Here is a 24,975-nt window from a genome sequence, read left to right on the forward strand (position 1 = left end):
GATCTTATCACTTAGTATCTAAATAGGTATCTAACAGTAGATCTCTAAACAACAGAATTATTCTAAAGATTTCTCAAAATATCTAATAACGAAGAAGAGTTTTCTGTAGTACATAGCTTGTACTGATTCATTGAACTGCATATGACAGGGTAGTCATGTCACAGAGGCTGGTTCAAACCCTCTTGAGTATGCTGTTACAGATCATAACAAGGGACTGCCTGATTATAAGAATGCCAGTCAGGAACATCAGTTCTTATGTACTTAGACATTTTGGCAATACTATTTAAGAATTGAATTGAAGTTATGCAAAAAATGTTACACATTCCACTTCTTCATCCCTATGCACATGATTTATTTTCTTTAAGACAGGGCGCCTGGGTGGCTCGGTGGGTTAAAGCCCCTGCCTTAGGCTCAGGTCATAATCCCAGGGTCCTGGAATGGAGCCCCACATCAGGCTCTCTGCTCAGCAGGGAGCCTATTTCCTCCTCTCTCTGCCTGCCTCTCTGCCTACTTGTGATCTCTGTCTGTGAAATAAATAAATAAAATCTTTAAAAAAAAATGATAACAGAAAGTCTGTGGAGAGATGGAAGTGGCTTGATAGACTAGGGTGGTAGCAAAGGAGAGGGAGGAAAGTGCATGAATTTGAGACTTATGTTGAAGTTAGAATCAGTAAGGACTTTTTATGTTCCAACAATGTGATGGTGCTTTTAGTTCTTTAGTCACCTCCCATGATGCTGTTTTGTATTTACTGTTCTCTTTCCCCTCTCCTGTTTCCTCTAGCAGGCAGAACCCCCCATTTACCTTGCAGAACCTAGCTCAGAAGCCTTTACTCTCACAGCATTATTTGATATATAGTTTGCTTGTTTATTAAGTCTTTATTAATTGCTTTTCTGGTTTGATCAGTTATAGTCAAAGCTAGCTTACAGGGTCAAGAAGTGAATGATTGATTATCAGATTTATTCATTACCCAGAATTTGATCTCATCCCAAAAAGAAGTATTACAGAGGATTTTCATGTTAAACAGAATTCCCAATCAAATCCAGAGTACTGCATCTGTGCTTCATGACCTTACACAAGGAAATAATTGTCCTCTAGAGGGTGCACATTACAAAGCCTCTGTGGTCAGATAAAACTGGTTTTATACTAACATCAAACATCCTCCTCCATCTCTTGTCACAGAAAAAACTCATCTTGTATTCATGTATTTTTGAGCTCTCTAGCACTGTACTCACTATGCTTTTTTTCATTCTTTGGCGTTTATGAAATATTATAGATTTTTCATGAATATCTCTGAAAAAATTACTATTTGGATTTAGAAATAACTCTGTAATACTCTTCTTGTCATTTTGTGATTACTTCCAGGTACCGTTCTTAATTTGACATTTTGCCTGTAGCTGATGGAAATAATTTTGTGTCTTCCTAAAATAATGACTTTCAGGGCGCCTGGGTGGCTCAGTGGGTTAAGCTGCTGCCTTGGCTCAGGTCATGATCTCAGGGTCCTGGGATCGAGTCCCGCATCGGGCTCTCTGCTCAGCAGGAAGCCTGCTTCCTCCTCTCTCTCTCTGCCTGCCTCTCTGCCTACTTGTAATCTCTCTGTCAAATAAATAAAAAATAATAATAATAATGACTTTCAGTCTACTGAGCTATTTATGTTTTATAATCCTCATCATTAAGTTGAATATCTTTTGAACTGTTATAAACGATTTTAAATTCTTGTTTATACTGCTTCACAAAATAGTTCCTTTTTTTTTTTTAAGATTTTATTTATTTATTTGACAAGAGAGAAATCACAAGTAGATGGAGAGGCAGGCAGAGAGAGAGAGAGGGAAGCAGGCTCCCTGCCGAGCAGAGAGCCGGATACGGGACTCGATCCCAGGACCCTGAGATCATGACCTGAGCCAAAGGCAGCGGCTTAACCCACTGAGCCACCCAGGCGCCCCACAAAATAGTTCTTTATTCCAGTTTTTCTTTCTACTTATTGTTTCAGTACTAAGAACTGCATTTATGTGGTGAAAGTCAAATAAAATTGTTTAAATTTGGTTGCTCTTAATTTGATTTGTTATGAAGCTAGTTTTAAGTACATTAATATAATAATAGCTATGTGGAATGCATATAAAACAAGTATTCTTATTAACGTATCATTATATTTAGCAATAAACTGCTCTGCCACATATAGATGACCATCCTAGGTAGTCAAATCATATTAGAACAATGAAATATAGACTTAAGGAGTAGAGAAATTTAAATTACAGAACTTAAGATGAATAATTAGCTTTTATGTAGTAATTAACATTTATGGTGATTTTTCTTGGGTTCTGTGACCACCAGAAAATTAACCACTGCAAAATTGGGTGTCACTAATGAGTATTTTGTACATTTTGCTTTTTTGTTAATTCTATGGAAATTGTAGTTTTGATCTGAAAGAAAGAAATTATTCCATTCTCCTCACTTGATTTTGGCTCTTTCACTTGTTTTTTAAATAATGATTAAGTATCAGTGGCATTCTACCTATGTGTATAAAGTTGTTTTGTATAAATGTATGGTTTTTCTATCTTAATAGTACTCACTTTTTAACAGGGCAGTGTGTTGAATTCTTTTTCATTTTAGTGTCTCTTTCTAACACACAGGAATACTCTGAAGATAGTAACTCCGAACCAAATGTGGATTTGGAAAATCAGTACTATAATTCCAAAGCGCTAAAAGAAGATGACCCAAAAGCAGCATTAAGCAGTTTTCAAAAGGTTCATATTTTTTTCTGATTGATTCTGTTTCTTAAAGTTTATTTTTTCAAATGATGTCTCAGAATTTTACCTCAGAAATGTGTTTTGGATACTAAGTGTTAGTCCTGTAAATAAGTTTGCATTTTGCAATACAGGCAGATACTTTAAAAGGGTATACTATTGTTTTTTCTAATCAAGCTATCTATAAAGCAGGACCATTGTCCTGGAAAGCTAGTATGGTTCTGGCAGAAGGAAACGACCATGATGATCAATAGGATAATACCTACTGGGATAATACCTATAGGATAATACTACAATTTTGTTCCTTTTTTGGAGGCCCGATCACACAGGTGTGGTTCCACTATTAAATAATGTGATTTCTCGATGACTAATAAACTTTTGGGTTGTTCTTACCAATGGATTATTCAGAGGGAGAAAAAGGATTTCTGGGATTGTAAAATAATTGAGCAGTAGTTCTTGTTTAATCTTTTGATGAAGAAACTTCAAAATAAGCTCACTTATCCTTAAGCATTTTAAGACACGTTTCTTTTTTAAAGCCTTTTAAAAATAGCATTGAGAAATGGTGGAATTTTGGGGGAAGTGTTCGTCATACATTTGATGTAAAATTAATTCAAAACAGACATTGGTGTCTAGAAAATAACATTAGCATTAAGTTAGATGAAAAATGTCTTCTGTTTTTTTAGGTTTTGGAACTTGAAGGTGAAAAAGGAGAATGGGGATTTAAAGCACTGAAGCAAATGATTAAGATTAACTTCAAGTTGGTAAGATTTGTTTTAAGGGGAAATAAACTTATAATACAATAAATTCTGTGGGTAAAAACCTCATGGCAATAAAATGCCATTCTGTCTACTTCTTTAAGATAATTCTGGTGATAATATTTCTATACTTAAGCCTACTTTTTATTTGTGACTACAGTAATACTAAGTAAAAAAAAAAAAAAATTGTACGTAGGAGTCAAACTTTTCTGTTTTAAGAGAACTTTTCCTATAGATATATAGAGAGTATCTGGCTGCACTGTTAACAAAATGATTTTTCTGTAATAAACACAATAACTTGTGTTATTGAAGGTAGTTAGAGGAAGGCCATCTTGATATATGGTGACCCTGAACAGAGATCCGATCAAACGATGAGAAAAGAGTCACATGGCTAATCAAGAGTCACATGGCTAATAAACACAAGTTATTGTGTTTATTTCGGAGTTTAAATACAGGGAGTTCTACTTCCAATGATAAGTACCCAAACTAGCATCATTCTTGACTCCTCTCTTTGTCTCTCTCCCCTCAAATAATCCATTGGTAAATTGAGGTATCTTTAAATATCTTTAACATACATCTCCTATATGAGTGCTACTTAACCATTTTTATGTCTGTTAGTCTGGTCCAGGCCAAATTCATCTCTTAACCTGGATTGTTTCAGTAGCTTCTTAACTGGTATCCTTCCTTCTATCCTGGCCTTATTAACAGTTTGTTCTCCACAAGCAGCAGAGTGATCCTTTTGGTTTTGTTTTTAGAGTGATCCTTTTAAAATGTTAAGTCAGATTATATCATTCCTTTGCTCTGAATCTTCTAATGGTTCCTACTCTCCTTAATAAAATTCAAATCCGTACCGTAGCCTAGGAGGCCCTATGTCTGCTTACCCTTTGCTACCTTTCTGATAACTATTTTCTGTTCTCTCCTTCACTGGGCTCCTTGCTGTCCTCATGTCATCCTAAGCATGCTGCTACTTGTAAACACTTGGATTTGCTGTTTCCTCTGCCCCAAATTCTCCTCTCGATTAGCCATGTGACTCTTCTCTCATCGTTTGATCAGATCTCTGTTCAGGGTCACCATATATCAAGATGGCCTTCCTCTAACTACCTTATATAAAATCACATCCTTCCCATCATCATTTATATTCATCTTACCCTGCTGTTTTTTTTCTTTTGACTGTATCACCCCTTGATCCATTTACTTATTGCCTTTCTGTTACCCTCATCCTCATAGGTTGTAAGCTCCATGGAGTTGGACTTTGTTCCCTGTTCATATTCCTATCACCTGTAATAGTGGCTGGCATTCAGTAGGTGCTGAAATATGTTGTTGGCATTGTCATGATGTAGTACTCTCAAAGAATTGTTAGTCTTCAAGAGTGCAGGGTAGAGGTGGAGGGAAAAATAAATGGTAAGATGAGAGGAGTAGGGACAGATAGAACTTTAAAATCACTAAGGATAGGGGAATTTTTGAGAAAAAGATAAAGTGGAGCTTAGATAGCAGAGGTAAGCACTTGCTTCTATGGCAAATGGAAGGATAGGTGGCAGTCTATTACCACTTTTTTTTTCTCTTATCTATATATTTCTCATATGTTTCCTCCCTCTCCCTATTAACCTCTCTATCCCATATATTTGAATTTGAACTCCCTGAATTGACTGACTGTTACCTTTGTCTGGTTAACTTGCACTAATTTTCATCCTGTTCTTGACATACTCTTTGGCATCCTCACCTACCTTCAAAAGGACCCCTCCATGACATTTATAGAAACTATCCACAAAATATTTTTTTTTATTTTATTTATTTATTTTACAGAGAGAGATCACAAGTAGGCAGAGAGGCAGACAGAGAGAGGAGGAAGCAGGCTCCCTGCTGACCAGAGAGCCCGATGCGGGACTCGATCCCAGGACCCTGAGATCATGACCTGAGCCGAAGGCAGCGGCTTAACCCACTGAGCCACCCAGGCGCCCCAATCCACAAAATATTTTAGCTCATTCTTCCCCCAGAATATCAAGACTATTCAAAAAATGTTGGACATAAATTATATTTCGTATTGCATTTATATATAGTTAAAGGGAAAATGTCTGTCTTGAATTCACACTTTCTAGTTCTGCTCTGATATTCTCAAAAAGAATCTCTCCGTTGCACAAAGAAAGCCTTTGTGCTTTCTTTCCGTTAATTATTTGTGAAAATATTAAACACCTACTGTATTTAAATTAATCGCTTAGAAGAATGTGGGAGAAGCATCAGGTACCTCAAGGGATAGGGACTTTGACTAAACAATTTTAGTCTTGACTTGAACATTGGGCTTCAAGTCTTAAGATTTTATGATTTGAAATAATACCAAGACTATAGAAAACTGCTGTCTTAACATTACTAACAATGGTTTAGGTTTGGGGCCCATTTAAGTATATGCTGCCCATAAGACTTGATTTTACCATTTTACCCTGAGCCACGATGGGAAGTAAGTAAGGGAAAGCATTATTTGTAGCTAGTGTTACCTTGCCTTCCTTCCTTCACTATGTTTTATTTGCTCAAACAGCTTCTGTGAATAGTAGTTTCAGCTTCTATCCCTCATTTTCTAGTTGGATTCAGAATAGGACCCATGTTGCTGTGTGAAGCTTTTGAGCAATGGAAAGTTGAAAGGGGGGGCACCTGGATGGCTCAGTGGGTTAAAGCCTCTTGGCTTTTGGAGAATTTTTTTTCTTTTTAAGATTTTATTTATTTATTTGACAGAGAGAGATCACAAGTAGGCATAGAGGCAGGCAGAGAGAGAGAGAAGAGGAAGCAGGCTCCCTGCTGAGCAGAGTGCCCGATGCGGTACTCGATCCCAGGACCCTGAGATCATGACCCGAGCCGAAGGCAGTGGCTTAAGCCACTGAGCCACCCAGGTGCCCCAAAGCCTCTTGGCTTTTGGCTCAGGTCATGGTCCCAGGGTCCTGGGATGGAGCACTGCATCAGGCTTTCTGCTCAGCAGGGAGCCTGCTTCCCTCTCTCTATGCCTTCCCCTCTGCCTGCTTGTGATCTCTCTCTGTCAAATAAATAAAATTTAAAAAAAAAAATTGAAAGGGTTTGTTATCAACTGCTCTGTGTTCACCACTGTAATTTACCTAATCTTCCCTTAATCTTAAATACAGTAACAGAATTATTGAAAAATGAGCTTTCAGATTACTAGAGCATAAGAAAATGAATTCAAAACTAACTTTTTGCTAAAATCCTATTTCAGTATCCAAACACAATCTCAAAGTTAGGACAGTCCCATTTCTGATTTTCCTTTTGCCATAAGAAATGTTCTGTAACTTGGGTTTTAACAGTTCATTGATAGGACATTACCTATTATCTGCCCTTAAATGGTACTGGCATACTTGGAAATAAGGTAGTTTGACATGTATTGCTCAGGCTTTTCCCATTGCTCTGTCCATTTTTCCCCACTTATCCCAACTATTGTTTTCTTTTTTGTAACTCAGTTCTTGCTTAGATTTCAGGGAGTCTTCTCAGGTTCATAAATACACATACTCTATTGGTCAAGAAAAGCACTGTATCTACCAATGCTTCACCTCCCTGATAAAAGTAGAGTAGAACCCAATAAAAAGAAGGATTAGTAGCAGTTGGAGATTGTGGGGACTGTGTGTGGATACAGGTTATCAGGTTAGACTCATAAATTGACTTATGTGATATCCTTTGAGGGAGGATAGACCATTCACCAAAATACTTAAGTTTTAAAAATTTGGTAGTTTTTCATTTCTCAGACCTCTCCCGTTTCCTGGAATAACCACAGTAGTACAAATAGTCCTGCAAGGAATAGCACCATTAGCTACATCTACCATTGAATAGAGCCTTGGGTGGGAGGACTTTTCTTGATAGTGGGATGAGTACCTGGGCTTGAAAAGATTCCTTCAATGTCACATTTTATCACTGAGCCAACCAATAATATAGGGAAAAAAGAAACATATCACTATTAGAGAACTTTCTCATTAAGGGGTAAATCTTCAGGAGAGGATATAGCTGATATCTGCATAGTTGGTACCCAAGGCATTTGAAAAATTGGATTTATATTTTCTCATCTGTGAAATATTTTAATAGTTCTTAGGATTTCAGTAAATGTTTGTTATGCAATGAGACCAGTATCTGAAATTTTGAAAATCTGTAAATTGTACTTTTTCATAGGGTAACTTTGTAAATTTGGTTCATGTGTCAGTAATCTAGAAATTCCAAATTTAAGCTAAAATGTTTATGGTATTTCTGTCATGCATACTTTCTCTATCATAAAACTTTATTTTTCAGTTACATAGTTGTGTGTGCTATAGTCTTAATCATGTAGCTGTTTCAGCACCTAAATACATATCTAATAATGCATTTTTCTTCTCTGACAGACAAACTTTCCAGAAATGATGAATAGATATAAGCAACTATTGACCTATATTCGGAGTGCAGTCACGAGAAATTATTCTGAAAAATCCATTAATTCTATTCTTGATTATATCTCCACTTCTAAACAGGTTAGATTCTGGTTTTTCCTCTTGGTATTTACCAATGTGTTATTACTTATGCTATTATAACAAACCTATCCAACTGTCTGAAGTTATTTATACTAAAGACTTTGTTCCCTTTTTTTTTTTTTTTTTTCTTAATTAGGTCTAGAGATTTCTAGTTAAACAGTTACACCGGGCATTAATGTGCTTTTAAAAATAATAAATACTATTTTCTTAATTATAGTACTAATCATACAATATTAGAAGGCAATAACTAGCTAAGTCTCTTCAGAAAAACTATCTTGAGGTACATAATCTGCACACAACTTTTGCAGGTTTAAACTCCCATATAGTTACTACCATAGTTCGTTCCAATAAGCTCCATCATCACTTCCGTTAGATTTGTGTAGATTTGATTAAAAGGTCCTTGAGAGGAGACCCTGTACTCATATTAGTAATTGGCATTCCTCAGTAGGTGTTTAGTAAATGCTTTTACAAAGAATGGATGGTTGTTAGATGATAAAATAAAGGGCTAATGATGAAGAAACTACAATGAAGCTTGGAAAGGATAGTGCTTTTGTTATGCTAGATTTTGGTTATTAAGAAAAGCAATGATTTTGCTGTATTGCTAAGATAATTTTTAATTGGATTGCTGTTCATACTCTTTTAAGCAACATAACTTTCTTAAAACCATGATATTTTAGCATAAGAAGTCCTCTCATTCATTCTCCATTCATTTAGGATTTCTTAAAATGTTTAATATTTTTCATGTTTATTATAAACAATGTTCATCTCAGAATCTCATTCTGTATTTTCTACTAGATGTAATTTTTATTTCTTAAGGTAGTTTATTACTTTTACTCTTTTTATCTAAAATATATGTAAAGGAAATAGAGAAAAAAATAAACTTAAAACTGACCTTTGAACAACATGGGGGGTTAGTGGTAGCCCTTCCCCTTTGCCCCCCTGCTGTGCAGTTGAGAATCTGTGGTATAACTACTGACTCCTCAAAAACTTAACTACTAGTAGCCTGCTGTTGACCAGAAGCTTTACCTATAACATAAACAATTGATTAACATATTTTGTATGTAATGTGTTCACTGTATTTTTATAATAAACTAGAGGGGGAAAAAGTGGTAGTGAGAAAATACATTTATAGTAGTGTACGGTACTTATCAGAAAAAATCCACGTATAAGTGGACCCACACAGTTCAAACATGTTATTCAAGCACCAACTGTATATGTTTTGTTAAAACATTAGCAAGTAATGGCACTATAGAGTTGTTACATATTGGGGGGCTTTTCTTATGTGGGGAAATATATTCTGAGTTTTATGAACAAGTGTCACCAAACATTTTTTGTACACTATTTATAAATGTTACGCAAGGTGTTGGTGGGGGGGATTAATTTCAAACTTCAAGATTGTGTTTTGCTTTGTGCTCTTATATGTACGCTGTTTGTCTTTGAAAGTAAGAATAGATATCAGTATGCCATCAGCAGTGATGAATAGATAGGCAGCCCTTTCTGAAAGTATTAAACTTTTCTGTTGGCATGGACCTCTTAGCTCTTGATTCTGTTAAATAGAGACCGAGAGAATCAGGTATTCAAACAAAGGCAGAGCCCAGTGTGGGGGGAAGAAGGTAGGTAAGGGAACTTATCACAATTCAAAATAGAATGATTTCTATGAAAAAATGTCACACCTAGATTGGTGAAGTGATGGTGTTTAGACACAGCTAAAATTGTGCTGGACTTACTCTCTACATAACTCTGCAGTTTACCAGTAACTTAAGAGCTGTGCAGTTTGATTACTTGATTAATTACATTTGTAGAAGAATTTTGGAGGGAAGCTTATTCTTTGTTTCTTTAGCTGCTTGCCTAGTGTTTGCCACATAGGTACCAAATGAGAGTTGCGAGAATAAGATACACAGTATTAATAACAGCACAACTAGTTAAAAGTGTATGTCATATATTTCCATCAATATAAAGAGTTACTAGATTGGGAAGGACAAATCATACTATTAGAGCATTGGGTTCTTTCTGGGTTTTACTTTCTAAAAACTCACATAAAAACAGATCTTGGCACTTTTTGTAAACTTGGTCTCTGTTTTGCTAAGGTTTTCTTAAATTAATAGACTGACAGAGACATTCAGAATCAAATAGGGTATCTTATGTGTATTAAAGTTCAAAGATGCACTTTTAGTTTGTTCAAATTAACTTTATTAACAGGTACAAATTTGCTGTTTACAATTATAGAATTCTGATTTTTTATGTCAGATGGATTTACTGCAGGAATTCTATGAAACAACACTGGAAGCTTTGAAAGATGCTAAGAATGATAGACTGTGGTTTAAGACAAACACAAAGGTAACAATTACAATTACCTTTTTTTTTTTTTTTTGAAGAATGGGAGGGCGTCCTTAATAAACTGTCCTAAAAATTCATGCCTTTTCCTGTTGAAATCTTTTAATTTTAATAAGTATGTTCTTTTACAGCTTGGGAAATTATATTTAGAACGAGAAGAATATGGAAAGCTTCAAAAAATTTTACGCCAGTTACATCAGTCTTGCCAGGTAGCGTTCTCTTGTTTTTTCTTAATATTTCTTCGTAATACAAAAAGCATAAGAAAAAAATTATATTTGAAGCTTTTACTTAGGGATGTTTTTGTTCCGGATTCATCCTCAAAATAAAATTTGGCAAAAAAGACACCAAGAAGCTACTTTTTTCTGTGTATTACATTTCTTCCTGTTTAATTATTATTTTTGTGGAATGAGGCACAGGTATCCATAAACAAATAGGCTAGTCATTAATACTTATTAAAAATTAGCCTTTCATATTTAGTTGTAGACCATGTGAAAATCGGAAAGAACATTAGAGACATGTAATAAAGATATTTCATATCTAGTCCATTAGGACTTCATATGATGCTAAAATGAAATATTCTGTGTCTGCACTAATATGATAGCACCAGCTACATGTCATCAGGCAGTTGAAATGTGTTTGAGTTTTTAATTTTACTTAATTTAAATTTGAATGGCCACATGATCGGGACAGTGCATCTCCATAACTTTTTAACTGCAGTTATAATTTTGTGTTTCCTTTTTTGTCTTGATCAATAAGTTATTTTAGTTTAGTTTAAAATTTAGTGGAAATACTGTTTTAAATGTTTTTAAACCTCTTCCTATGCTAGGTACTGTTTTAATTGTATATGTCATTTCTTTGAATGGGGAAAAAGTTGATCAGGAAAGTGTTCTAATCACCTGCATGTATTTTCATTTAATGACTAAATAGAATTTTTTTGGAAGAACAAATAAATAATAAATTTTGGCTTTGTGTAAGGGCTTGATACTTACGATTATCTGCCTCTTACCTATATGCTATTTTTCATGGCATATATTTTGTGGGCTTTTGGTTATTTTTCAAAGTTGAACTAAATGTTACCACCTTTGTTACTCCTTTGACATTGATCAGCAGAGTTAGTCACTTTCTCTTCCATTCTTCTGGGCACTTCAAATAGAATCATTATTATAATTTATCTGTTTACAGCTTAATCTTCTAGTTCGTGAACTTTTGGGGCCAGGAACATTAGCTTATTTAACTGTGTATTTTTCCATGTTAGACCTAGTGCCTGGCATTAGGAAGGCACTTGGAAGTGCTTTTTTGACCAAATCAGTGGATATAAAGCAGTTGTGAAGATTTGGGGAAGACCATAAAGAATCTCTTAGGTAGAAACAAACATCATAACATTTTATACATTAAAAAATTCTTCTGGTCACTTTTTCCTTATTGAATGACTAGAAAGTACAAAGGATGTGTGCATTCCTTTTTGGCTGTTAAAGGTAGTATTCTTAATGTTCTAGATCTTAATTAAAATTTGTAGTGTGTGTTCACACAGAATTAGTATTAGAAACATAAGGATCTCACGCTAACTCAAATAAAAATTACTAGGTTGACTGAGTTCTATTTTAACTAAAGTTCATTATTTGCTTCCTTAGACTGATGATGGAGAGGATGACCTGAAAAAAGGTACACAGTTATTAGAAATATATGCTTTGGAAATTCAAATGTACACGGCACAGAAGAATAACAAAAAACTTAAAGCTCTCTATGAGCAGTCGCTTCACATCAAGTCCGCCATCCCTCATCCACTGATCATGGGAGTCATCAGAGGCAAGTTTTGTTTGGAGAAGGGTGGGCACTGTCACAGGAAGATACCAGGGTGTCACTGGATATGACTGAATGACTCTGAAGGCTTTTTCTGTTTTAGTGAAAATAAATGGCAAAGTAGTAAAATCAATGAAATGATGTAGTCTTGGAAAGAAATTAGAATTAGAAATTGAATTTTTTGTCTTATAAAATGTTACATCAGTGAACTACTTCAGTAGAAAATTTACCATCACATGTTCTATTCTCAAGACTTGGGGGTGGTTTGGAGAGGGGGGAAAAAGTTCTGTTCTTGAATTGTAGTGATATACATAAAATTATTTTCTGCGTCAATTAAGAATAAAAATTTGCAGATGCTTGTTTGATGTTTATAATGAAGGACTTGCTTTTTGGAATTAAAGTGAGTACTGGGGCACCTGTGTGACTTAGTTGATTAAGCATCTGACTCTTGATTTCGACTCGGGTCATGATCACATGATCACAAGGTTGTGAGATCAAGCCCTACATTCGGCTCCATGCTGAGAATGGAGCCTGCTTGAGATTTTCTCTCTCTCCCTTTCTACCCCCACCCCCACCTACCAAAAAAAAAAAAAAAATTAAAAAATGAGTGCCTTGGGGCTAGTACAATTCAGTCTATGGAATTAAAAGACTGGAAAGCCACTATCATAGATTTCATTTTATTTTTATAAAGTGCTCAATCATACTATAGAACTGCAAATGCCCTTTTATCCTGTTTTTATTCTTATAGAATGTGGTGGTAAAATGCACTTGAGAGAAGGTGAATTTGAAAAGGCACACACTGATTTTTTTGAAGCCTTCAAGAATTATGACGAATCGGGAAGTCCAAGACGAACCACTTGCTTAAAATATTTGGTGTTAGCAAATATGCTAATGAAATCGGGAATAAATCCATTTGACTCACAGGAGGTATGTGTGTGTTCTAATTGTTCATTTCTGTCACCTGTCTTTTCTGGAAATAAATGTTATTCTTTCTCTGTACATATAGCATAGTTAATTTTTGTTTTTTTTCCTTAGGCCAAACCATACAAAAATGACCCAGAAATCCTAGCAATGACGAATTTAGTAAGGTAAGATTTTATATTTCGGTTAAGGTAAATTTCCTTAAAGCAATGAATTAGAGGGAAAAAGGGAAAGAAATTTTGAGAATTCAGTTAATACACCAAATTTACTCTTTTGTATTTAGGTTAGAAATATTCCAAATTTTGAAGTTTTTATTTTTTTAAGTCATTTATTCTGTTTCTGTTAGTTCCAAGATTTTATATACTATTGATTTATGTAGTATAGTATTGGCTGCTTTTTTTTTTATTATTTACATGTTTGTGTGTGTGCTATTTTTCAGCAGAAGACTGATGGTAGATATCTTAAAACAATTTCACAGTGTTTGCTGTTTCTACCTCTCTTAATCCAAAAATGAAATTATGAATTGGTCCACACAAATCAAAAATTTTCAGTAAGACAATGTCTTTACTCACATATTTTCTCAATTAACAAGGTTTAAAAAATCATTTTAAAAAAGTTTACCTTGGTTAATTTTCTGAGGTGAGGAGCAGAGGGGTCATACTGGTAAGAAACCCAAGGATTTATTGATGACTTCTGTGGTATGATGGTTAGCAACTGAAAAATCTGCTATGATCAATTAAATAAGATACAGAAAATAAAGCGAAAAGCCTGGAAAAGAAGGCCTATTTTTGCCAAAGAAATCAGTGAGCAAGAAAAATTTTCCTCTGGGCTGGAATAAATGGAGCATAGGTTTTTTCAAGTCTTTTGTTGTAAATTGTGCTTGCCAAATCTACCAAAGCAGGAAGAATATTAGGGACATAGAGTAGGGTGGGGTTTTTGCATATGTATGTGGATACTGGAAGTGATAAAGCATTCTTTTAATAGTCTTTTATGATTTAAAAGTACTGTTAGACTATAAATTATGAGTCACCCATATATAAATTTTATATACTTGGAGCAAATAGCTTATTACATGATACTGTTTGAGTTCCTATGTAAAATGTCTTCATTTACTTTGTTTTTATCTGGCTATAGGTTTTAGAAATCACTAGGTTGGTTTGTTTAAGGAAACTTTAATTTTAGCTGTAAAAAATAAGAATGATTTTATTTTAAGGGGACTAGGAATAGATAGGAGATAAGAACTCTGAATCGCAACATTAAAAAATCAGTTTCTTTGGGGCTCCTAGGTGGTTCAGTTAGTTAAATGTCCAATTCTTGATTACGGCTCAGGTCTTGATCTCAGGGTTGAATTCAGGCCTCACGTTGGGTTCCATGCTGGGCGTGGAGCCTACTTTTAAAAAAATACCATATTCTTTTATTGTTTATTTCTTTGTTCTCAGTTTGTTGAATTAAATAGATTTTAGTTATGAAAGGAGATTTCTTATTCCTCAGCATTTGGCCACATTAACTAAAAGATGATTTAGTTAGAGATTCACTTCGTAATACTTTAGAAAAATGTTTATGAAGTTAAATTGTTGAGCAACAACTAAACTTTTAAAACTCTTAAAAATTGAGGGAGAGTTTTGCACTAGACATTAATATTTCATCTAAATTAAATTGGTTAAATACATTAAAATGGACTAAAGGGCTGATTTGTCAGAAATTTAAGTGGTAATAGCTATACTTAAATATTTGCTATATCATACAATTTACTCTACTGAAACCTCTGTATTGGAACTCAATTTATTTTAATGGTAAATTTCGACCCAAGCAAGTGGCTTGTGTTGTCCCACATTTTGTATATATATTTTTAAGTCACTTAAATAGTGGAAGAATGTCTCTCGGTTAAAATAGACACATGTGCAAGTGTTTCACTACTTGAATATATCCTCCTGTAGTATATTTTGCAATAATGTATTTGGGGTAGGTGAAAAAGTAATGCTTCCTAATTTTATCTTCCTAGTCAGTTGCCAGCAGACTAGAGGAAAATTATTCCTGTTGAAGCACTTGAATCACCTGCCCCTAACATGAAGTTACATTGCGACCCAACAGATGGAAGCACAGCAGAGGGCGTGCAGAATGGCTGATGATATGTCTTACATATAAAGCAGGCAGTGGTGCCATATCCAGAAGGTTGGCTTCTTCCTTCTCAGCACCTTTAGCAATCCCCATAGTGTCCTACAGAGTTATTTTAAGAGCAGATACTAGACACATCAGAGAATTATGAACATAAATCAGCCTTTGGCCTTCTGCAGCAGTGTCCATCACATTCTCCTTTGTGTGTGTGTCCCATCTGGCACTAACTACCTGCCACTGATATTTCTGCTATATAACTCAGTGGGACTTTTAAGGCTAGAGAAAATTTAGAATCAAATGTTCCCTTTGCAGAGTTCTGGCAATTGCTGGTAGCTTTCTAGAAGATAAAAATTAGGAAGCTGCATTTCTGGATAATCTTCAGAGAGAATGTAGTATCTTATTTCAGACAAGGCCAAACTCCTCCATATAGTAGTATGTATGAAACCTAATTTCTTAGGGATTAAATGATAATTGTACAATTTAACTTGGAAGTATCAAGCATTAAACAGTTTTTAAATTTGTAAGTTTTTAACAGTGTTAAGATTTTGAGATTTTAATGAATATATATAAATATAATATTTGACCCCAAAAGATTTATTTAATCTTTATAAACCAAAAACATTAAAAAAGAAATTAATTTTATTTGCAGAAGGATGTGTGTATATAACTCTGATTTCTTTGACAAACTGTAATGTAATTTAGATTATTGCATATAAAAAACTATAACATAACTTAGATTATTGCAAAAAAATTAGGCTTTTGGATTGTCTGAGTTAATACATGACTTCTCCGTGTTTGACAAGCTTTGTACTTTTCCTTTTAGTGCCTATCAGAATAATGACATCACTGAATTTGAAAAGATTCTGAAAACAAATCACAGCAACATCATGGATGATCCTTTCATTAGGGAACACATTGAAGGTATATTCTTTCTGCTAACTGAATTCAATTACCTTCTTTGCCACTGTCAAGCAGTGTTTCTTGAGGGAGCGGCACGGAATTAAACCAGTTTTCCTCTGTGTATTGCCGAGTATAGAAATGTTTCTAAATGCGGTCATGGAATAGGATATTACTTAAAGTTAAAAAGCTGTTTTAAAGAAATCATCTACCAGTTCCCCGCTATTTATTAACATAATCAAATTCTTATATGATGTGCAATTCATTTAACGTGGCTGTCTGTCCTTTTTATTCTAATTTAGATATTGTTGCATGTTTATTACTAATACTTAGGTTCAAAGTTCATTTTTAAGATTTTTGGACAAGTAACAAAAACCTTAAAAATAGTCTGCTATAGATGATGCAGAGATGCATTACTTTGAAGGGTGGCTAATGTACCAGTAAGTGTATGAGATTTTTTAGTAAGTTTTGTTGGATTAACAAAGACAAAAATCATTCCTTGTTCTGGGGCCTCTTTTGTACCTCCAGTGTTCCCACCTGTTATGGAGCTATTTGAGGGTTTTTAAATGACCATTTGGAACAACTCATTCAAATACTTAAATTCCAGATGCATCAGGAAAATCCGAAGAATACTTTGGAAGTAATGTTCTTTTTTCCCCACCTTCCTTTCTCTTTCATTCAGCAGACATTTTAAAAGTTCTTGTATGAAGCTAGAGTGGTACTACACTTGGTGGATATAGAAAATTTTAGAAGCCTTATGCATGAACTCCAGTCTAGTTTTTTTTTGTTGTTGTTGTTTTAAGACGCTGGTCTATGAAGAAATGGGAGAAAATTGCACAATCATTGTATAAAATATAAATCATTGTATAAAATATAATACTTTGGATTTTGAGAGAACATAAAATAAGGCATGAATCAGAGCTTCCTGAAAGATGTTAACTATAAAGAAGAGATGAGCAGTGTAGAGTCTTATTGAAAAGGCAAAGGGTATTTTAGGTAGCATCACAACATAAGCAAAATCAGGGAGGAGGGAACAAGAAAAATTATGGGAAAGTCAGCCTCTAATTTACTGTACGTCTCTTGGACCCAAATATTTTTAGCTCCAAATACCTTATGTCTGGGGCACATGATTGGCTCAGTCAGTAGAGCATGTTACTCTTGATCTTGAGGTGAGGAGTTCGAGCCCCATGTTGGGCATAGAGCTTGCTTAAACCGAAAAAAAAAACCCACAAATGCATTATGTCCTTGCCAGGCAGAAAGACTTTGAGAAAATAATTGATATAATTAATTAATTATCATTAATTAATTGATTTAGCAGTACATAATGTTTCATGCAGATATACAGACTATTAAATTTATTTTCATTTTTGTCTTTTCTTTCAGAGCTTTTGCGAAACATCAGAACACAAGTGCTCATAAAATTAATTAAGCCTTACACAAGAATACATATTCCTTTTATTTCTAAGGTACTTATATTCATGGATCTTAATACTAAATTTGTAGTTATAAATGCAGTGTATTTAGAAGTTATTTTTGGTAACATTTGATACTGCATTTGCAAAATACAGCATAGCTTAGGGCTTTCCTTTTAACATAAATTATTCTGTGTTTTCTTGGAGTAAATTAACAGTAAAGAGAAATAAAGAATCATTACATTTCTTTTTAAAGATTCCTTCAGCCTCAAAGAACATTGTAGAAGACAGAGTAGTGAGTAAAATATGTAATTGATGTAGTGTTAACCCAACCACAATAAAATTGTGGTAAGAATATACTTTAAAGATTACAAAGTTAAATTTGGTCAGACCTGTGTCCTCAGAAATATTTTGAGATGATAATGAAATTTGTCTTAAATTTCTTCACACTAAATTTCCTTTAAGTGGTGGGAATGAATCTAAAGTCAGAATAATTATTCCTTATCATAAAGTATTTAAAGAAGTTAATTACTAGAATTATAATAAGTCTTTTGTCTTAGGAGTTAAACATAGATGTAGCTGATGTGGAGAGCTTGCTGGTACAGTGCATATTGGATAAGTAAGTACTTGGCTGTTTCTTAACACAAAATGTTTAGGACCATAACATTTGAATACTGGGAGCAGAGGTAGCAGTGGAATTCTTGATTTTTCACAAAAAGCACCCTCTGGCTATAATTTTTTATTAAAAGAGATATATATGTATGCATGGTAGCTTTTTGTGGGTGAGTGAGCGTATTAAGCCCTTGATCTCTGAAAAAGTTGTAAATGGTTTTCAGAAAGATTTCTCATTCTTTATGTGTCCCATATCCAGCTAGAGAATTATTTAATGAATAGGGGGTTGGTTTTGGGGTGGTTTTTTTTTGTTGTTGTTGTTTTTTTGTTTTTTTTCTGTTTTTAAAGTATAAGGTATGGTATGTCATAGTTCTAAAATTACATGTTTCTTAAAAGCAGTGTGGTATTCAAAGCTTCACAAGCTTACATTTGCCCAAGTAATTGGGTAAGTCTCTGCCTAGTGATTCTTTTAGTGAAATTGATAAAAGGTGGCTGAAATTCAGTTTCTGTGTAGAGTTTTAGTAAGGCAGTGAATGAAATAAGTAATCCTGAATTGGGTCACTAAGAGGCAGCAGTTTCTTCTTTTGCATTTATTGACTTTATACATATTTTATGAAACATTAGTCTAAAAATTACAGTCACTGAAAATGGTTTGTAGACATGTCTTTTATTTATTTCCAGCACTATTCATGGCCGAATTGATCAAGTCAACCAACTCCTTGAATTGGATCATCAGAAGAGGGGTGGTGCCCGATATACTGCACTAGATAAATGGACCAACCAACTAAATTCTCTCAACCAGGCTGTAGTCAGTAAACTGGCTTAACAGAGAACAAGCTTTCACAGACGTACTTAATGCAACAGTGCAGAGATGTAATCCTTAAAAGAACTGGGAATGGCAAAACTACTGTCGGTTGATGTGTCCTGAAAATTATTGGAGTTATGGCAGAAGTGCTTTTTTTGATCAACTGGTTTGTGTTTTGCTGCTGCATTTATCCCAAGAAAAAACAGCTTTAATCTCCAGAAGAAAACCAAAATGCCATGGGATTTATGCTGTATTGACATCTTGCCCTAAATATACAACATCATAGTAATTTGTCATGGGCAACATGACCAGAGAGAAGATTTTTGTCATGATTTTAAATACACTGACATGTTACTGTTGGTTAAATTTAAACATGTTTTACCTGCAGAAATTCTCTCACAAATAACCTGCAATAACTTGAAATGCATACCCTTTTGAACACTTCCTTTTCTCATGTATAAATTAAAATGTTTGCTGCATTTTGCAAAATGTCAATTCTCCAAAAATGTGTCCGTATATTTCTGTACCTGCAGTGTAGTAAAGGTTTAGATGAAACCCCATAATTATAGTGGCATACTGTCACTTAGGTTTCAAGCAGCAAAATAAACAGTGCAGCTCAGAAATTGTAGTTTGGTTCTTGATGTGTTTTTATTACATTTGGGGTTTTTGTTTTGTTTTTTAGTACCTTAGAAATTTCAAATTATTTTATCTTCAGTTAATGATTTTAAAAAGCCTGGGAGCAAGTAAGTTCGTTATTTGCTTTCAGGTTTTTTAAAGTAGTCTTTATTGATAAAGTAAGGAGAACTAGTTTCTAACAAAACACTTGCATAGTACTTACTTTGACAGTGATGCTTTAAAGGAATAAAATTCTTTTTTTTTTTTTGTAAGAATGATATTCCTTTTTAAAAATAAGTTCTAACTCTCAGAATGTTCACTTTAAACAAATATGCCAGAACATAGACAGCTAAATGAATGTTACCCTCTATAGTGATCATGCTGGAAAATTATTTCCTAATTCCAGCAATCTACCATTGCTCAAAACCTCTTGGGTTTTACTCTTTTAGAATTGCATTCAGAGCTAATTTAAGTCATACACACTATTAAGTTTATGACTCACATTAAGAAAACAAAAAGTATTATCAGGCTTGATTTTTTTTTTTTTTTTTTTTTATGGTTACCATCACTTGGCACCAAATGACTTTGGACAGTTTCCAAAAATTAATCTATCTTTGAGGTAATAGTAGAAAGGATGCAGCTAGCTTTGAAGGCAATCCCAAAAGGGTTTGAAAGGTATTTTGAGCAGTGGTAGCATAAGTAGGATAATGAACTATGGCCTTCCAAGGTGACCACCTAAAAGGAAGCATAGCTCATTTGAATGTATTGAGTTTTGGATGTATTTGTTTCATTAAAAAAAAAAAAAATCACATTATTTTATAGTGTCAAAAGGAAGAACTAAGATTAAGATAATTTTTGGTTTTTCTATTGCTTGTCATTATGTAAAAAGAAGTGAGTGGCAGTTCAGAAGGAAGACTGTTGTAACTGAAGAATGACAACCAAGAATTTTTGATCATTAAATCAGATTTTATAAACAGTGGAAGGAGCATGGACTTAAAACAAGGCATGCTTATTCGGTTTTGTCAAAATTTTACGAAAATATGTGATATATATTTATACTAAAACTATATAATCCTTAGATTTAGGAAAGCAATCAGTTAATGTCTTTAGCAGATTAAAGCAGTATTAAATACAGGTGCAACTTGGAAATTGTAGAAAACTGAAAGAAAACGGAAGACAAAATGTCTCTGGTAGGGAATAAAAAAGTTTAAGATATTATAAAATTATGTGTATTTTCTTCTCTTTTACATAAATCATTTGTGAAAAATGTGCTAAATTTTTTTTTACAGGAGTGATAATAATTAGGACTTATTTTTCAATATAATTTGGAGACCCTTTGTTACCCAAATAAAAATGACAAGTTTCTGTGCCTGTATTCAAATATGTATGCATGTCATAACTGTGGGGAAAGGCCCTGCTTAACTCAGAGTTGATGGAATTAGAATTTAAAGGATTTAAAGGATGTGATTTAACCTTTACATTCCAGCCTTTACAATGTCCAGTTCCCCTGTGATTTCTTTGCCCCGTGGCAATAGTGCATCTTCCAGTTTTGAGAGGCAAAGCATGCACTTAACTCTTTAGGAAACTGGGCTAAGCATATAACAGTATCCAAAGTTATACCATAATCTTTAATGTAATTATATGTATCATGTAGGCTTTGTTTAAATATTTCCTAAATATAAGTTCTTTTTTTAAAGTTATTTGCCACATTTATTTTAGGACATAGGTTTTTGATACATCTTAACAGTCTGATTAACTTAAAGCTATTTTTACTTTTTCCCATTAAACATGTTCTGTGTTCCTGGGCATCTTATAGAGTTGAAATTTTTTTGAGATTGCATTTCAGAATATAACTAAATTTAAGGGAAGTAAAAAGTTAATTGGCAAATTCTTAGCATTTTGAATTACTGATTAAATCTTTCTTTCTGTGAAAACAACAGTAACAAATACTTTACATCATATTGGGATGTGTTTATCTCCTTTCTCTTCTACCCCAAACCTGGAAACACTCACTCTACAGCAAATTCGGCTGCTGTTCAGCTGAGGGTAATAGGTAAATGTCTGCTGTAAGAGCTGGATTTCCACTACTCATTCCAGCTCTTATGTTGATTTTTTTTTTCTTTTTAAGTAATCTCTGTGCCCCGTGTGGAGCTAGAAATCATGACTTGAGATCAAGATTTGCATGCTCTGCCAATTGATTCAGCCAGGCGTCTCTAACATAACTTTATTTTTTTTAAGATGAGATGAATACGTAGGTACTAAGAATTGTTTTCATTACATGAGTCCCTTTAACTAAAGATTGATAATTGTCCTTCAAGACTACAGAGGATCTGATGTCACATTGGGGTATAATTTTAGTGCAGCTTGTTTTAAATGGGCTATACTGGGGGTCCTCTAGAATTTTTCATTACCTTGTGAGATAATGGTTTGTCAGACTGGAAAACAGCTCTTGATACTTAAAGTATCTATGATGGTAGAATTTTTTTAAATTTTCTTTTTTAATCAGTAGTCTTTATAATTATTCAGTAAACAATGGTAAGTAAACTTTCCTTTCAGGTGGAGTGGGGTGGGGTGAGGTTATCTAATAAGTATATAAAGCAGCTTATGTTGGTAAGGAACAATGGTCAGTTTAGTCCATAGGATAAAAATGTACTTGCGTAGAAGATTCCCTCTTAACTTTTTTAAGTGACTCAGAGATAACTACTTTTATTTACTAAGGCTCCTTTTTAACAACAACCTGTTTTTAAAATATTTTAATTATTATTTATATTTAAATAAACCTGAAAAGTTTTCTTTCCATGCAGGTCTTTAAATTGAAACTTGTGCTTTAAAAAACTAGTGAAGCTAGGAGTTTCATTCTTTATATGGGATTTATAAAATAGCCTTTTGAACTGAAATATTTCAACAAAATGCAGAAGGAATTGACTTTTAGCTATTTTGTTTCAAAGTGTTGGTAAATATTTTCCAAGTACTTAGAATAAGACAGTGGGTGTTGGGTCTCAGAACTTGAAGCTCAAGGACTTTGGTCTTCATTTGCGTGCCCAAAATCAAAACTTTCATTTTTTTGGAGGTTTTACTTGTGTTTGTATTAGGTTCCTCCCTACACACACAACAAGAGCATCCTATATTTTGATACAATTACAAGTAGGAATCATTTATAAGAACTTCCATAATGTAGACATCAGAGATTCGTAACTTTTTGAATGCAAGTATATCAGGATCTATTAATTCAAGATTAGATTTTTCTGTATCTTTTAGCTAGCATGTGCCCTTAATAGAATGAATTAACCAAAGATGTTTATTTCTCTTCAAATCATTCAATGAGATTTGAAAATTTTTCACTTTTGGAATTTCAAGGTAAGTTATAGAATGGTAATGTCCTTTGGAGTATCTAAGTTTTATGAAGCTAAGCACCATAGAACATCTAATCTAAATCACTAATTCTGAATATTTCTCAAAAAGCTAAAATTCAGTATCACTTAATTTGCATTTGATCCTTGAGAAGACATTTAACTTAGGTAATATCCCAAAAGAAAACCAATGTGTGGTTCTCTAAATTTTTGCTTCTTTAGAGTTATGTTATTTTATAAACCTGCTGGAATAATTAAGAATGCTGTCAAATCATATGGCATCCAAAGGTAGATGCCAGCTGTACCTTAAAACCCTGTGAGAGGCAAGAAATGAAACATTTCTTAGATACTTACCTATCTACTGGGGACATCTTTATTTCCTCTGGGCCAAGTTTTTAAAATTTAAACCTTAGTCATGATTTTCACATTAATGGCTGCCCAGCGTTAGTGTGTGTGTGTGTACACTTACACATATGAGTGCATATATAAGTAGGAATACAAAATCTTTTTTTTTTTGAAGATTTTAATTTATTTATTTGACCGAGAGATCATAAGTAGGCAGAGAGGAGGAAGCAGGCTCCCTGCTGAGCAGAGAACCCCATGCCAGCCCCGGTCCCAGCCTTGATCCCAGAACAGATCATGACCTGAGCCAAAAGCAGAGGCTTAACCCACTGAGTCACCCACACAGCCATGGAATACAAAAATCTTAACTTCCAATCCATCACGATTTTTTTTCCAGTTGCCATTACTTTTCATTGATCTCTGATACAAACATCCGCTATGAAAAGAATGCCACTGTACCAGTAACTTCGTTGTGACCTAAGTTTCTCCTGAAGTCAGTGTTCAAAGTTATAAAACAATCTAGAGGAATTAGGTAGTTGGGTTTTTTTTTAATTTCTGAAAGAGAGCGTTTTAAAATCAATTGATAAAGGTTTTATTGGACATTCTTCATCTTAACGTGAATGTAAAGATTATAAAATTAATCTGGATGTTTTAATCATCCCATAAAGTCAAAAGTTGTGCATGCTTAGTTATAGTACATATTAATGCTGTGTTAAATATCTCATTTTTGTTAGTGTTTGCCAAGCTCCTGTTTAACTGCTACAATACTAAATTTTTATGCATCTATATTAAATAACAGTTTGGGGATAATTAAGTTTTCAGTTACATGTCAACCAAAAAATAGAGCAATGATGGAAAATGCAAAATCGCTTGGTTTTGCCATATTACACGGTTGCATTACAAGTCTTCTCGGTGTCTTTTTTTTTTTAAGATTTTACTTATTTTAAAAAGTATATATTTTACTTACTTATTTGAGAGAAATAAGCCTGGGGGGGGGGGGGGACAGGAGGAGGGGTTTCCCCTGAGCAGGGAGTTCAATGAAGGGCTCCACCCTGAACCCTAGGATCATGACCTGAGCTGAAAGCAGACACTTAACCGACTGAGCCTCCCAGGTGCCAATGTTCTAACTAGTTTTTGACTAACATTAAAAATGACAAATTCCTTGAGTTCATACTTAACAGGTGGTAGAAAACAAGTTACTAGAAGTGTGGCAGAGGGTGTCTACCTGTAATTAGAAGTCCCACAAGTTAATACTGAAACTATGTACAGGATGAGTCACAAGATGCTTTCAGACTTACATACTCAAAAGGTTTTTGACTGGAAGTATACCTTCTTCATTGTTAATAAAAGTTACATATTCTGCCTCTAAGTATTTACTGTGTAAATACTAGTCTCAGCACAAAACACAGTGGCTTCAAACATTACACTGTGTGTATTTGATTGAGTAATTAAATAATGTATACTTCTCTGAAATTGCTTTTAAATGTTTTAAGAATTTTTCTCTGAAAATCATGCTCACTTTGTTTGAAATTCAGGGTTTAAATATTTTCCACTTTTAAGATTACCTTCTTGTTCTTTGAAGCATTCGTAGAGGAGTTGACCTCTCCTGAACCCTGTTTAATGATCTATCCTTAAACAATTCATGTTGCAAACAAGTGTTTTGGGAATTACTCCTTCAGTATAAAATTAAACATTTCTAAGCAGGAAATTAGGCCAAGGAAGGAAGTGGAGGAAAAATGTACTCTCCCAAATCCTTGCTGTGGTGCTTTAAAATGAACCCTTTAGGGCT

At 34.0% G+C, this 24,975-nt stretch overlaps 2 protein-coding genes across 7 annotated transcripts in view; both read left to right on the forward strand.

Annotated features, from left to right (window-relative positions):
- Positions 1-20,869, forward strand: part of COPS2 (COP9 signalosome subunit 2) — a 30,237-nt gene extending 9,368 nt beyond the window's left edge. For 2 of the 4 annotated variants that reach the window (XM_082734795.1, XM_082734797.1), the window contains 12 exons: positions 2,628-2,741; positions 3,425-3,502; positions 7,858-7,983; positions 10,210-10,320; positions 10,449-10,526; positions 11,949-12,123; positions 12,866-13,044; positions 13,153-13,205; positions 15,977-16,074; positions 17,434-17,516; positions 18,023-18,081; positions 18,756-20,869. In XM_082734795.1, the coding sequence (XP_082590921.1) occupies positions 2,628-2,741; positions 3,425-3,502; positions 7,858-7,983; positions 10,210-10,320; positions 10,449-10,526; positions 11,949-12,123; positions 12,866-13,044; positions 13,153-13,205; positions 15,977-16,074; positions 17,434-17,516; positions 18,023-18,081; positions 18,756-18,900 (1,299 nt within the window). In that variant the 3' untranslated portion in view covers positions 18,901-20,869. The remainder of the gene's footprint in view (positions 1-2,627; positions 2,742-3,424; positions 3,503-7,857; positions 7,984-10,209; positions 10,321-10,448; positions 10,527-11,948; positions 12,124-12,865; positions 13,045-13,152; positions 13,206-15,976; positions 16,075-17,433; positions 17,517-18,022; positions 18,082-18,755) is intronic. The other 2 variants (XM_082734796.1, XM_082734798.1) reach the window with 1 other exon arrangement.
- GABPB1 (GA binding protein transcription factor subunit beta 1) overlaps positions 1-24,975 on the forward strand; it is a 975,210-nt gene that overhangs the window by 934,796 nt on the left and 15,439 nt on the right. The window lies entirely within an intron of this gene.

This window comes from Mustela nivalis, assembly GCF_964662115.1.
Source record: "Mustela nivalis genome assembly, chromosome: 6".
Taxonomy (NCBI): Eukaryota; Metazoa; Chordata; class Mammalia; order Carnivora; family Mustelidae; genus Mustela; species Mustela nivalis.